The sequence below is a fragment of the Fopius arisanus genome, unplaced genomic scaffold, assembly GCF_000806365.1.
Source record: "Fopius arisanus strain USDA-PBARC FA_bdor unplaced genomic scaffold, ASM80636v1 scaffold00024, whole genome shotgun sequence".
In the NCBI taxonomy this organism is placed as follows: domain Eukaryota; kingdom Metazoa; phylum Arthropoda; class Insecta; order Hymenoptera; family Braconidae; genus Fopius; species Fopius arisanus.
Genome location: NW_011887763.1, coordinates 998481 through 1011232, shown reverse-complemented (window position 1 = coordinate 1011232; position 12752 = coordinate 998481). Strand labels below are relative to the sequence as shown.

At 37.4% G+C, this 12752-nt stretch overlaps 2 protein-coding genes across 10 annotated transcripts in view; one reads left to right on the top strand and one right to left on the bottom strand.

The window, feature by feature from the left end:
* Positions 1-776: 776 nt before the first annotated feature.
* LOC105264666 (hemicentin-1) lies at positions 777-6161 on the bottom strand. Of its 3 annotated transcripts, none has more exons than XM_011301687.1 (7): positions 6077-6161; positions 5503-5539; positions 3978-4670; positions 3282-3481; positions 2802-3131; positions 1840-2343; positions 777-1700 (listed from the first exon to the last, which is right to left on the bottom strand). In XM_011301687.1, the coding sequence occupies exons 3-7, from the start codon at positions 4484-4486 to the stop codon at positions 1156-1158; spliced, it is 2088 nt and encodes a 695-aa protein (XP_011299989.1). In that variant the 5' UTR covers positions 4487-4670; positions 5503-5539; positions 6077-6161; the 3' UTR covers positions 777-1155. The 3 variants fall into 3 exon arrangements, with proteins under 3 accessions (XP_011299989.1, XP_011299991.1, XP_011299988.1); XM_011301689.1 differs by lacking the exon at positions 6077-6161 and adding an exon at positions 5863-5918; XM_011301686.1 differs by lacking the exons at positions 5503-5539; positions 6077-6161 and having other exon boundaries at positions 3978-4912.
* A 54-nt stretch (positions 6162-6215) lies between these two features.
* The window catches only part of hppy (MAP4K3-like protein hppy), a 10062-nt gene continuing 3525 nt past the window's right edge, over positions 6216-12752 (top strand). Inside the window, exons 1-13 of one of the 7 annotated variants that reach the window (XM_011301690.1) lie at positions 6216-6342; positions 6412-6469; positions 6874-7725; positions 7825-7931; positions 8019-8086; positions 9169-9207; positions 9649-9702; positions 9920-9990; positions 10573-10719; positions 11279-11454; positions 11611-11815; positions 11977-12522; positions 12653-12745. In XM_011301690.1, the coding sequence (XP_011299992.1) occupies positions 6232-6342; positions 6412-6469; positions 6874-7725; positions 7825-7931; positions 8019-8086; positions 9169-9207; positions 9649-9702; positions 9920-9990; positions 10573-10719; positions 11279-11454; positions 11611-11815; positions 11977-12522; positions 12653-12745 (2527 nt within the window). In that variant the 5' untranslated portion in view covers positions 6216-6231. The remainder of the gene's footprint in view (positions 6343-6411; positions 6470-6873; positions 7726-7824; positions 7932-8018; positions 8087-9168; positions 9208-9648; positions 9703-9919; positions 9991-10572; positions 10720-11278; positions 11455-11610; positions 11816-11976; positions 12523-12652; positions 12746-12752) is intronic. The other 6 variants (XM_011301691.1, XM_011301692.1, XM_011301694.1 and 3 more) reach the window with 6 other exon arrangements.

The following is a 12752-nucleotide window of genomic DNA, read 5'->3' as shown; positions in this document are numbered from 1 at the left end:
GTGAAAATTTCAGTGAATAGCTCCTCGATTGTCATGTTTCCCTGATACTTTTTCAAAAATTTCGAATTTTTCACTTTCAGTGAAAATTTCAGTGAGTAGCTCCTCGATGATCATGTTCCCCTGATACTTTTTCAAAAATTTCGAATTTTTCAATTTCACTGGATATCTTTTCAATTCCCAAGTATTCAGTTTTTAAACGATATTTTCATTGATTAGCCATTTACAAAAAAAAAAATTGAAATTATTTTGAAAAAAAAATGAAAGCTTGCGGGATCGAACCCTAGTCGCGGGTGTGCCAGCCAAGCACGTTGCCCACGAGACAACGCGCTCATTATAAAATTGTAATTTCGTTAGTAGTATATCTTCAATATATTGAATAATTTTTTTCATTTGAAATTCCACAAAATGTGGTTTCCCTCTTCCACTCGTTCTACAGTCGGCTAATTTTCAGTTAAACAATTAAAAAACAAAAAGCAGTCATACCGCAGAAAATAAAATTCACTCCGTCGACTTGATGGACACCCCAGCATTGCAATAAAAACTTGGTTAATAAAAAAAAAACACCCCCGTATTGCGTGTGGCGCCCTCCCTCTCTTGGGGTGCAGTACTACGATGCCGCTGGGGTCACTCAAACCCTCAAAGCTGACCCTCTACTTTAGGCAATCCTCTTTGGCTACAACTATAATTATTTTATTAATTTTCATTAATTCATATTTTATTAACTACAACCATTCGATGATGAATAATAATGGAATTATAACTGGTAATCAATATAAATAGATCAACCATGAATTTTATATATGAATACGCTCGTTCACTCTCACTCTCTCCAGCATGATTCTGTCAATTGTAATAAATAATTATAAACAAAACACAAACAATGAATTCCTCATTCGTGTAAAAAGTTCAAGTAAATCCACCTGAGCTCCAAAATAAAAATAATGAATAGAACCCTTTCATTGTCTTTGAGAAATTGAATTTCTTTCTATTGTAACAATTGATGTTCTCTTAGAGTTCTATTCAAAAATTCTACCGATTGTTTCCAATGTTTACAATAATTATATAATATAATTAAAAAATAAAAAATTCAGTCACTTTTCCGTCAAAGGAGTCATTGAATAATAATAATATTTTTTCCATATTTTTTCTGATTCTTCAGACAATAGTGGGAGCTTGAAGGACGACAGGTGCCCTCCTGACCTTGAGGGCCTCAGGGCTTATCGTCCCCGTCTGCTTGACAATCTGATTATAATCGTACATAACAGCTAATCCCCCATCCGAATGCTTCCTGGAATAGACCTGACTCTTCTGGGACCGACTCATGGAGTTGGGAGTTACATAGAAAGCATCAGCAGCGATGCTTCCTTCCTCTTCGTCATCATCTTCCTGATCTTTACAGTAACGCCGATGCCGGGCCCTCAGGAACAGATAAATCACCAGAGCAATTATCGCAATGACCAGGAGAAGTCCAACTCCAGACGCAATAGCTATTATTTTTATTTCCGTGGGATCTCGCACTGTCAGTCCTAGACTTATAGAGTCTCTCCCCTTTTCACTCTCCACTAGAAGAGTGTACACCCTGGAATCCTCTTTCTGGAGATCTCTTATCTCCAGTTTAGCCCAGTAGCAATTTGTCACCTCGGAATTCTCCAGAATTGGCTCCAAGGGCAGAGCCTCGTACTTTGGCTCGATTATTTCACCTGAACATTAAATTTATATCATTCAAATCTATCTGTCTATTTATTATTGTAATTGTTCAAAAATGATTAAATTAAATTCAATTGTTATTCTCATTATTTAAATGAATATTTATTAAAAAATAATTGAAATGATGAGTACCTGCGCGTATGTGGGAGCTGCCCCATTGCCAGGCAACGAGTTTTGGTGGAGGTCTGGAGCAAAATCGTACCACGAGCCGATGAGAGGACTCTCCAGCCCATCCTAGGGACTCGAACATCCCCTTCTCCGTGATTTTATCGGAGTCTGTAGTCTGGATCTCAGGAGGACCAGAAATGTGCAGGAGGAATCGTGTCTCAGACGTCATTTCCCTTCGCACCCCGTTGATGAGGTTGAAGGCAACACACCGGTACTCCCCCTCGTCTGACCACACGACGTTCCTCATCCTCAGGACTCGCCCATCATTTGTCCCCGATTTATGATCGATTCCATTATCGACGGGCCCTGAAAGACTTCCCCTCACGTGCAACCACCTGTAACGTGCTGGAGGATTTGCTTCGAATTCGTCACACTCGAAAGCCTCCACTTCCGATGCCAAAAGTGCTATTGCCTCGACTTCACTTCGAGTTTCATTTAATTTCCCATTTATTTTCAGTCTCGGGCTGTCTGCAATTGAAAAATTGAGGCAATTATTAATTTATGATAAATTTACTACTAGGATTAAAAAAGTTTCAGCGGAATATCTCGAAATCGGTAGCAGATACAGAAATTTCTCCCAATACATTTTTTAAAGACTGGAAGAAGAACTCCAAAAAAGATCGAAATAAAAATTTCGATATCTCTCTCAGAATCCGAGATATCTCCCAAAAACTCGCGTACTGACTAAATAAAATCGTTGCACTTCTCTTTTTTTCACAATTTCTAGATTTTCTATCATCTCTATTATTATTATTGAGTAAATGAAAAGTAATCGTGTAACAGCTCCGTTATATTATAATTTTAATGAAATCGTTGACTCTGAGACTTTCCCACTTGTCTATCCTTAACAGCCACCGAACGGAAAAATAACGACAATTATGGAAAAGAGAAAATAGTAAAAACAATGTGAGCCCTCAATACGTTACATTGAACATCGAGTCTGTAGTTTGCTGGAGAGCTTTCTCCAATATTGTTGAATGCCCTGCACGAGTATAAACCTGCGTCCTCCCTTTTCACAGGTTCAAATCTCACTTCGGAGCCACTCAGGCTAGCATTTGCCCCTGGGCTCAGAGTTGAGTTATTTGTAATGGGCTCTACGATGTTGCTTTTTGATAAATTCGCCATATCCTTGTACCACCTGACTGTTGCTGGTGGATTTGCGTCAGCGAGACACTTGATGCTCATGAAACTCGAGGAATCCTCCAGGGACGATGACAAAACTCGTGGACTCGTCTCAATGCGAACCTCTGGGGAATCTAAAATTTTCATCAATTCCAATAATTTCTATCAATTCATCATTAACACACAGCAATTATATTATCAATAATCAATTAGCTAGCGGTGATGGATAGTCTTATTTGAACTATTTGAATTTGAAGGAAGAAATAAGGGAAAAGATATTTTACAATGAATATCGAGTCTGGATTCGGCGATAGCAGGCAGTGGACCCGATGAATGCAAGCTGAGACATCTGATGGGCATTCCATGATTTTCCCTCTGGCCCCGAATCCTCAGGAGGCTATGGGCTGCCCAGGTCTTCGGACTGTCCACTTCTGTAGCATTTGTCTGCTCCCTCAGTGGTTCCACCTCGTCACCCCCGATGAACCTGGATAATAAAAAAAGACCTCAACACGCGGCGACACAGAAATATGGGACATGGGGGAAGGGTGATTATGATTGTTACATTGTTTTTAGATTCAAAGAGGGGAATGAAGGTTGAATAAGGAGTGGCCAGCTGCACTAGACCATAAAACGGAAGACCATCCTTTTCGACAGTTTCACGATGAAGATTGTGTGGGGTGGAAAGGGGATGTTACGCTGTCGTGAATTTTAGGGTGGCCTCGGGGGTTATCAATTGTCAAATATTACTGCAATCGATGTACAATTCAAAAATGCTAATTCAAACATTATTCTAACGAGATTTTTCCATTTAAAAAACCGATTCAATTCCTTTTACTGTTTCTTTCAAAAATACTTATTTCTTTGTAGATTAATAAATAATTATGAATGGATTAAATTAATTATTAATGATGAATAAATTGGTAAATCTGGATTAAGGTGAGTGGATGTTGATATTAAATTGTAGAATCGTTGAGTCAAACCATTTGATAATCGCTGGTGGATTTCCATAACGAGAGACACAGGAAATGGTGACCTCCTGTGCTTCCTTGAGAGTAAGAGATTCCATAAGGATTGCACCTCCGTGTTCTAGTCTTGGTTTTCTAGGTTTAACTCTGACCAGGAGCCGGGATGGAAGAGAAGTGAGGGCATCCTGTCGGGTGAAATCCCCAGGAGAGACTTGACACTCCCAGTAGCCATCATCGAAGTCGAGGGATGCCCTTTTGATGAGGAGACTGCAATCAGCATCACTCACGCTATTACTTCTTATTGTTGCCCATTCGTATTTGTCTGGGTGAATGCCGATGGGTTTTCCATCTTTCTGCCAGATGCACTGGCCCCTTTTGTTCTCCACTCGACAGCTCAGGATCACGTCCTCACCGGAGGATACCTCCTGATACCCCACTGGAGTCTCCAGGAACCTCTGCTCACACTGACCAACGGCTATCACCACTGATAACACGAAAATCACCAATTTCACACCCCAAATCATTTTTTAACAACTCCACGACATTCAATCGATCTTCTCTCACTTGGTCAATTGTTTAATAATTATTCGTTTATTTATTATCAGGAGATAATTATGATTATTCTCTTGGATAATCTCATGGAATTCGTGACAGGAAAATTCGTTTTTGCATTTTACACAATTGTTTGTTCATTTTCACAACTTTACACTGTTTTATTTATTTATTTCAAATGTTTTTGGGAATTGTTATTCATTGATTCAGCAAATGGGGATTAATTATATCCGTTTTGGGGGATGGGGATATTCCGAGGATTTATTCAATAATTAATTATTGAATGCTTTGATAAATCATCCGATTTTTGAATTCATCGAAAATGTGAAAGATGAAATGATATTTTTCTTCACAATAAAAAATATCTCCCGTTTCCAATTTCTCTTCATTTACTTTTAAATCAACTAAACCAAAATAAAAACTAAAAAATACCAAAATAAGAAAATGAAAATAAAACTGGTTTAATTCAAAATATTTCTTCCGTGATACATATTATTGCAATAAAAAACTGATGAGATTAATATAACGAAGTTAATAAATAATTTAGCTGATGAAATTACACGTAATATTCACAATAAATAAAATAATTCTCCAGTCCCTTCGATTGATAATAAATATTGATAAATAATTAATAAATGATTACAACACCAGCATGAAATTATTGAATTATTGAAATATTGAATTGCTTATCGAATTATTGGAATTAATAAATTATTGAAGAATTGAATTGGAAATATTGGGCGTTAATGATGGAGTGTGCGACGGGGTAAAGTTGATGAGAGACTGAATAGCATTGTGTTGTGGAGTAAAACTTGGGTTTTAGAATATAAAAGCGGAAGAACGGCAAAACGGGGCTGAAGGTGCCCCACCGAGTGGACGGTGTCCATGCGTGCGTATCCAACCCTGTCTCCTCTTGCAACTATCTGTTGCTCGATTTTTTTTTTAACCGCATGTTTTTTTCTATTTCATATATGGGCACATGTCGCACCTCCTAATCCTTCATCATAACTGCAACAACCTGCTCCCTAGAAATAAAAAATCATCAGATATAATTAGCTCTACTGGATTATTAGCCCAAATGTTGTTCCTTGGAGCTTGAATTTTTCGAAAAATTGTACAAAAATTTATAGACTTTCAACATTTAACTAATTTTCATCACCTTTTACGAGCCATCATATTCCGAGAATAAATAAAAAATATTATATGATATATAATTGTGGTATATAATATATATTATATTCATATATTCTTTATTATATTCAAATCAAAAATTGAATATTAAAAGGTGCAGTTTAATTTATTGAATATAATCTGAGAAAAATAGCCACGAAAATCTCAATATATTTACAAACAGGTGCAGCTAATATAATAATTATTCCACATTCAAACTCCCACTGAAAACTAGAAAACATGACGAACGTCTAGGGGCCCTAAATAGTTACTAAATTTCTACCCAACTTTCTCACAAACGAGACAATGGCGCCCATAGCGACATCCGACCAAATGTGACACATAAACCGCTAAAAAATTCACCTGAAAATCCCCCCAACAGACTTACGTACTTGTAATTGTACCCCGCAGATCTCCCAAGACCTCCCAGACATGTCAAATCATCCAGACCTTCTCCAGTTATTGAAAGAATGCCATTGAATTTCGTCAGTTGTGTCCAGTTTATCGAGACAAATTGAGTGAAAAATCCAACGAATGTTGATATACAATGGCGGTGAACGCGAATGTCTTGTCCAGTGATATAAGCAGACGAAATCCCCAGGACGAGTACGAACTCATTCAGAGAATTGGCAGTGGAACCTATGGGGATGTCTACAAGGTTAATACATTATTTAGGGTTGAACTTCCTGAAGATAAATGTGGGGCTATATTTTATTCTTTGTTGCAGGCTAAGAGACTCTCTATGAATGATCTGGCTGCGATTAAAGTCATTAAATTAGAACCTGGTGAGTTCACTGTGGTATTCTCAATGGGTCATTCATGTCAACTTTATTTTGACATTGTCTTTTTATTTTCTGGGTGTTTTACACGTTCTACATTTCATTCATTTTACGCCGCGAGTGACAGGTTCAAAAAATTCAGTTTCAGTTTTTGTGTTTTCGAAAAAAATCTACAGGTGTGCGAAATTTTGGGGAATTATATCATGAAAATTCTTGAAAGTTCGGAGAATTTAGAGGGAATGTTTCGGGTTTTTAATTATTTAAAATTTTCGAACATTTAGAAGGGAATTTCAAGGAAATTTAAGGTTTTGAAGATTTTTCTCCTCTTGCCTCGAATTCGATTTTAATTTTTACATTTAAAATCTCTCATTCTTTAATAAACAATCCTTCAACTTGGAAACAATTTTCAGGGGATGATTTCGCGATAATCCAGCAGGAGATCCTCATGATGAAGGACTGCAAGCACCCAAATATAATAGCATACTACGGAAGTTATCTGAGACGAGATAAATTATGGATCTGCATGGAGTACTGCGGTGGAGGTTCTCTGCAGGACATTTACCACATAACGGGTCCACTGAGTGAAATCCAGATCGCGTACATGTGTCGAGAGACCCTCCTAGGTCTAGCTTATCTCCACGACATGGGAAAGATGCACCGAGATATAAAAGGTGCGAATATTCTGCTGACAGAGGCTGGAGACGTGAAACTCGCTGATTTCGGTGTATCAGCCCAGATAACAGCGACGATAAACAAGAGGAAGAGTTTCATAGGTACGCCATACTGGATGGCACCTGAGGTGGCAGCTGTTGAGAGAAAGGGAGGATACAATCAGCTGTGTGACATCTGGGCGTGTGGTATCACTGCTATCGAACTTGCCGAGTTACAACCCCCAATGTTTGATCTCCATCCCATGAGGGCACTCTTTTTAATGTCCAAATCCAGCTTCAAACCACCGACACTCAAGGATCGAGACAAATGGAGTCCAACATTTCATAACTTCGTGAAAGTCGCACTCACGAAAAATCCCAAGAAGAGGCCAACTGCTGCCAAATTGCTGCAGCATGGTTTCTTCCAGGAGGACATGAGCAAGAGACTCGCTCTTGAACTACTCCAGAAGGTCTCCAATCCCAGTCATATGTTCACTGAGCTCGATGCTGATGACGATGGAGCTGTTCCCAATGTACCACAAAGAATTGCATCCAGGCACACCGCTGCCAGGACCACACCAAAGAACTTTGCTTCGCAATTAGATAGTGATGGTGATTTTTTAACTTGCATTTTATCAATCATCCAGGGAATTATTCCCTTTTTTTAATTTTACATTCGTTTTTTATAATCTCATAAATTCTCGATTCTAGATCAATTAAACCTGGAGAGTGGTACAATCAGAGGTTCCACACCATCAGCTCAGCCGGATGGAAGTAATCCTGTCTGGGATATCATGGATATCATGAACAACGTGAAGGTATTTTTATCAATCGAGAATTTATAAGCAGCAGTGGTTGTACTAATTTAGAAAAAATACAATTATCCATTTGTATCGGTTATTTAGACTGTCCACAACTGTGATGTCCATCCCGATTGTGGAATTGGTACGGCATTCGATGACGTCCAAGAAAAGTAAGTCTAATTATTATTCAATATCGAGATTAACGAGTAATCATTCAAAATTATGTGGCTAGTCATACGAGCTATTTTTTTTCCTCTTCCAATTAATATACGTACGGAGCTCCCAACGAAAGGCGATAATTATGACTAGCACCTATACGAGTCTGTTGAAGTTCCTGTGTCGTAGAATTATTCATTCGTTGACTATTTAGATGCATTCTGCACGATCGCTTCTGCTGCATCATATCGTTTCTTATTTCTCGGATTAATTTTTTTATTATTAGTGAAACATATTGTAATGGTTAATCACTAATGCTAATTTGCCCCATTAGTAAAGCAATGTCCCGCCGAAGCAAAACAGGCCTCGAAATATTGAATATGAGCCTCAGGTAATCGAAGTAGAGAATTTGTGGTGAATTTTTTGGAAGTGATCCTTGTTTCGTGTGAGTGTGAATTTGTCAATGAATTTGAAACCAGATGCTCTTTGTTCTCCATTAGTTCATGAAAATTGTAACAGAAATGCATGATTCGAATTAAATTTCAAAATCAGGCATGACAGAATTATTTCAGTTGCAAAGTGATAAAGGTGAATCTTTTATAAATATCGATTCATTTTAAAAACTATTGATCTTATCCAGAAATATCCAGATACATTTTTCTAGAGGATTTAATCAGCTAAAACAAAGTCCTTCAACATTTTCTCTTTCAAGCAAAAGTCTTCGAAATAAATCAATAATTTGTTCAATCAAAAAATGGTAAATTAGAAATGGTTATATTTCATCGTTTTTTGAATATCGATTTGTATCGAAATCTATTCGTCTCAGGAGAAAATAGCAGAGAACATTTTTTGTGGGGAATTTAATCAAGTACAAAAAAGATAATTGATGTTTTTTGTTGAAATCGATAGTTTCTGAGATAAATCAATGATCAGGTTAACTTTACCACTTGAAGATAAAATGAAAATAAAAATCCTGTTGTCATGGCTTGCGTAGATATTTCCCGAACTAAAATCTCATATCTTCCCATTAATTTGAGTTATCAATAATTCACTTAGATAAATGGATAATTTCTATTCATGTGATTTATCCCAACAGGAGTCTATTGCAGTACATTGATGAGGAGTTGTTGCTAAGGTATTGGCAGGTAACCTTTTCCCTTGCACCTTGCACATTGGCTTCTAATTCATCAAATCCATAAATTATCATAAAATAATAAAAAAATCCTGATAACGACAATAAATTCAGTCATAAAATCACATCTCAACTGTCGCCACTCCGTTGATATATCTGTTGTTTTCGCTTGCATTGAGCGCATGTTGACTCGAGTTATTGACAATAAACTAGTATTTATTTAAAAATTTAGTTAATTAATAAATAAACAAACTCGTTGAGGTGATGGGTTAATTGAAAGTGTGTCCGGATTTTGTGCTGCTGGATAATATCTATGATGAATCAATTTACTAGTGATTGGCTAATTATTTCGGCTGCTAGGCGATGACAATGACAAATAAACCCTTGATAAATTTAAATGTTAAATTCATTAAGAAGTTTGTCATTTGAGTTTTATGTGTGCAGGGGAAATGCAATGTCGATGATCGATGGACATTGCGACCAGCTATACTCCCTGCAGTAAGTACTCGTTGCAATCAATCATTTCATCATTTAATTTTTATTTTGTTGTATTTTTCGATCATTTGTCGAATTTAATTGTCGATGGAACTTATTCAGTTTGATAGCTCTTCCTGCTGAGTTATAACCCCCACTGCCGATTATTAATATTATGTTTATGTTGTTTATAGTGTGGTGAGGGGGAGAGAGATTATTTAATGGGTAATTGTCGTTTCAGGGCTACTTTGCCACTGGGGGAGACCTCCAACGAGTGTGAACTCCATCATGGATACTATGGCAATCTCACTGGTGAGTTTTATTTTTATTCTCACCTCAAAATCTTTATTAGATAGCTATTTAGGTTTTCAATCGCTTGCAATATTGTTTTTGATGGGTAGAACTGATTGAGATTTCTCAAGTGCTTTATATTATTTTTGCTGGTATTATTATTTACAATCTTAACAAAAGATTTATTCGTTAGTCACATTTAAATTACTTTTCTTTGAAATTACAAAAAAGGATTTTCCAGTTCTGACGGTTGACACAATTCGTACCGTTTATATTTAAGAATTTAATCCAAAAAATCTACATAAAAACACCCAATTGTAAAAACAACTCGCAATTTTAGTAATAAATGATGTTAATAGCCAAGTGGTAAAGGAGATGATTGGATTTACTTCCCCGGTATTTCGGAAATATGTAAAAAATTTAGAGTTTTATGCAGAGCTGATTGCGGACTACAAAAAACTTACGAGAAAAATTTCGCTATCTCTTTTAGTTTCCTAGATATTCTCGAAGATGTAGATTAATTTAATTTTACGACTTGGCTACTGCTATTGAATAATGTAATGAAGTGTGGGAGTAGTGTAAATGGTAGATTGGGTGTAATAGGGTCACAAGCAAGTCCCAGACGTCACAGCTCTGTGGACGAGTTGTACGGACTTGTCAGCGGTACATTGTCACTGTCATCTGTCAATGGCCAACGCCAGCGTTCGTTATCCGACAGTGGCCCTAGGGATGATTCAACGAGGTGCAATGGTAGGAGCACGTTGACTTCTGCTGCATGCTCACTGTTTATACAATTTATTTCATCTCACCAGGAGTTTAGTTACCCAGTTAATGGTCTAGGAAGCCTATCAGACAGTCGATTTCCCCAGTAAAAAGCTTCAAGCTGAAATCTTTGAGTTATCGATAAATATCTCTAATTCTACAAGAGATGGAAATATTTGGGTCATAACTTTTTTCAAGCTCTCACTTGGCTCTACAAAAAAGCTTTTGACTAAAATTTCGATATTTTCCCCACATTCAGAGATATTCAGATAAACCCATTGGCTAAATTGACTTTGCAAACTAAAGTTTGCACATTTTACTGGAGTTTTAGAGAAATATCTCGGAATCTGAAAGAGATAGTGAAATTTTTGTTAATTGCTTTTTCGTAGCTCTCGGTTTGCTCTAGAGATGAGGTTCTGAGGAGAATTCTGCTGTCTCGGTTGGATTCAGAGATTTTCTTCGAAAACTGGAAATAAGTCGATTTTTAGATTTTTGGTACTGATTTATTTGAATTATGAGTAATTAATGGTGTCTTCTTTGTTATCAGGTGAGAAGGAAGAGTCGGGGGATGGGGAGAACCAGAGTATGGAACCCGATTTATTATCTGACACTCCACCAGTGCCACCAAGACGAAGGGATCGAAAGAGACACACACCTCCACGGCCTACGAGCAATGGTCTACCTCCGACGCCTAAAGTCCACATGGGAGCCTGTTTTTCTAAAGTGAGACATATAAAATACTTACCATCTGCTCCTCTAGAAAAGGATTCTAACGAAAATTTACTCATCGCTTTTAGATACCGAGATATTCCTATGAAAATAGAATTGGAAAAAATTCATTGATTAGTGTAATTATTTTTATTAATTAATTGTCTTCAGGTATTTAATGGGTGTCCTCTGAGAATACACTGCACAGCCAGCTGGATTCACCCAGACACGAGGGATCAGCACTTGCTGATTGCAGCTGAGGAGGGAATTTATAATCTGAATCTCAATGAGATTCACGAAACAGCGATAGATCAATTGTATCCTAGAAGAACGATATGGATGTACGTTATCAAGGATGTCCTCATGTCTTTATCAGGTACGTGACTCGTCCTAAAATCAATTTTTTTAATTCTTCATCAACCTCCAGGGCCCTAGATTCACCCCCGAGCCCTGAATAAATTCTCAGTGACTCGAGATAAAAACCTGAAAGCCCCAAAAGTACTAGTGCAATAATAAAAAATTCTGGATTAACCGCAGGAAAAACTCCACAGCTGTACAGACACGATCTCCTAGCAATGCAGAGTAAACAGTCCCACAGATTTTCACTGCACATGAACAAAATACCAGAGAGGCTGGTACCACGTAAATTCGCTCTGACAACTAAAGTCCCAGACACGAAAGGCTGCAGCAAGTGCTGTGTGGGTCGTAATCCATACAATGGCTACAAATACTTGTGCGGAGCAATGCCAGCTGGTATATTTCTGATGCAGTGGTACGATCCCCTCAACAAATTTATGCTCCTGAAACACTTCGAGTGCCCCCTACCATCACCCCTCAATGTATTCGAGATGGTAATAACACCGGAAATGGAGTATCCAATGGTTTGTGTATCAGTTAAACAGGCCTATCAGCAGAATAGACTCAAACTTGATTTGATTAACATGAACTCCGGTGCCAGTTGGTTTCACAGCGATGAATTGGAGGATATCGATGGCTCAGCAACTGTTATTCCTAGACGAGAGAATCTCCAGGTTATCAGTGTCACGCAGTTTGATAAGGACTCAATTCTCGTTTGTCATGACAGTAAGGATTTCAGTATTTGTTGTCTGGAATTATTTACAGCTTGAAGCTTAAGCATTCTATTAATTTATTAAGAAAAATTACTAAATAATATGTAATGAAAGAGCTATTATCCACTTGTTTTCTTTTTCAGATGTCGTGAAGTTTGTTAATCTGCAGGGAAAACCTCGTGCCAGTAAAAAACAGCTACCAGAACTATTATTCAACTTTCAAATTGAATCCATAAGTTAGTC

Coding starts and splice junctions, on each gene's coding strand:
- LOC105264666 (XM_011301687.1), bottom strand. CDS start 4,486: ATGATTTGGGGTGTGAAATTGGTGATTTTCGTGTTATCAGTGGTGATA. Junction 3,132..3,281: donor ATCCAGACTCGATATTCATT/GTAAAATATCTT, acceptor TGAAAATTTTAG/ATTCCCCAGAGGTTCGCATT. Junction 2,344..2,801: donor CTACAGACTCGATGTTCAAT/GTAACGTATTGA, acceptor TTTCAATTGCAG/ACAGCCCGAGACTGAAAATA.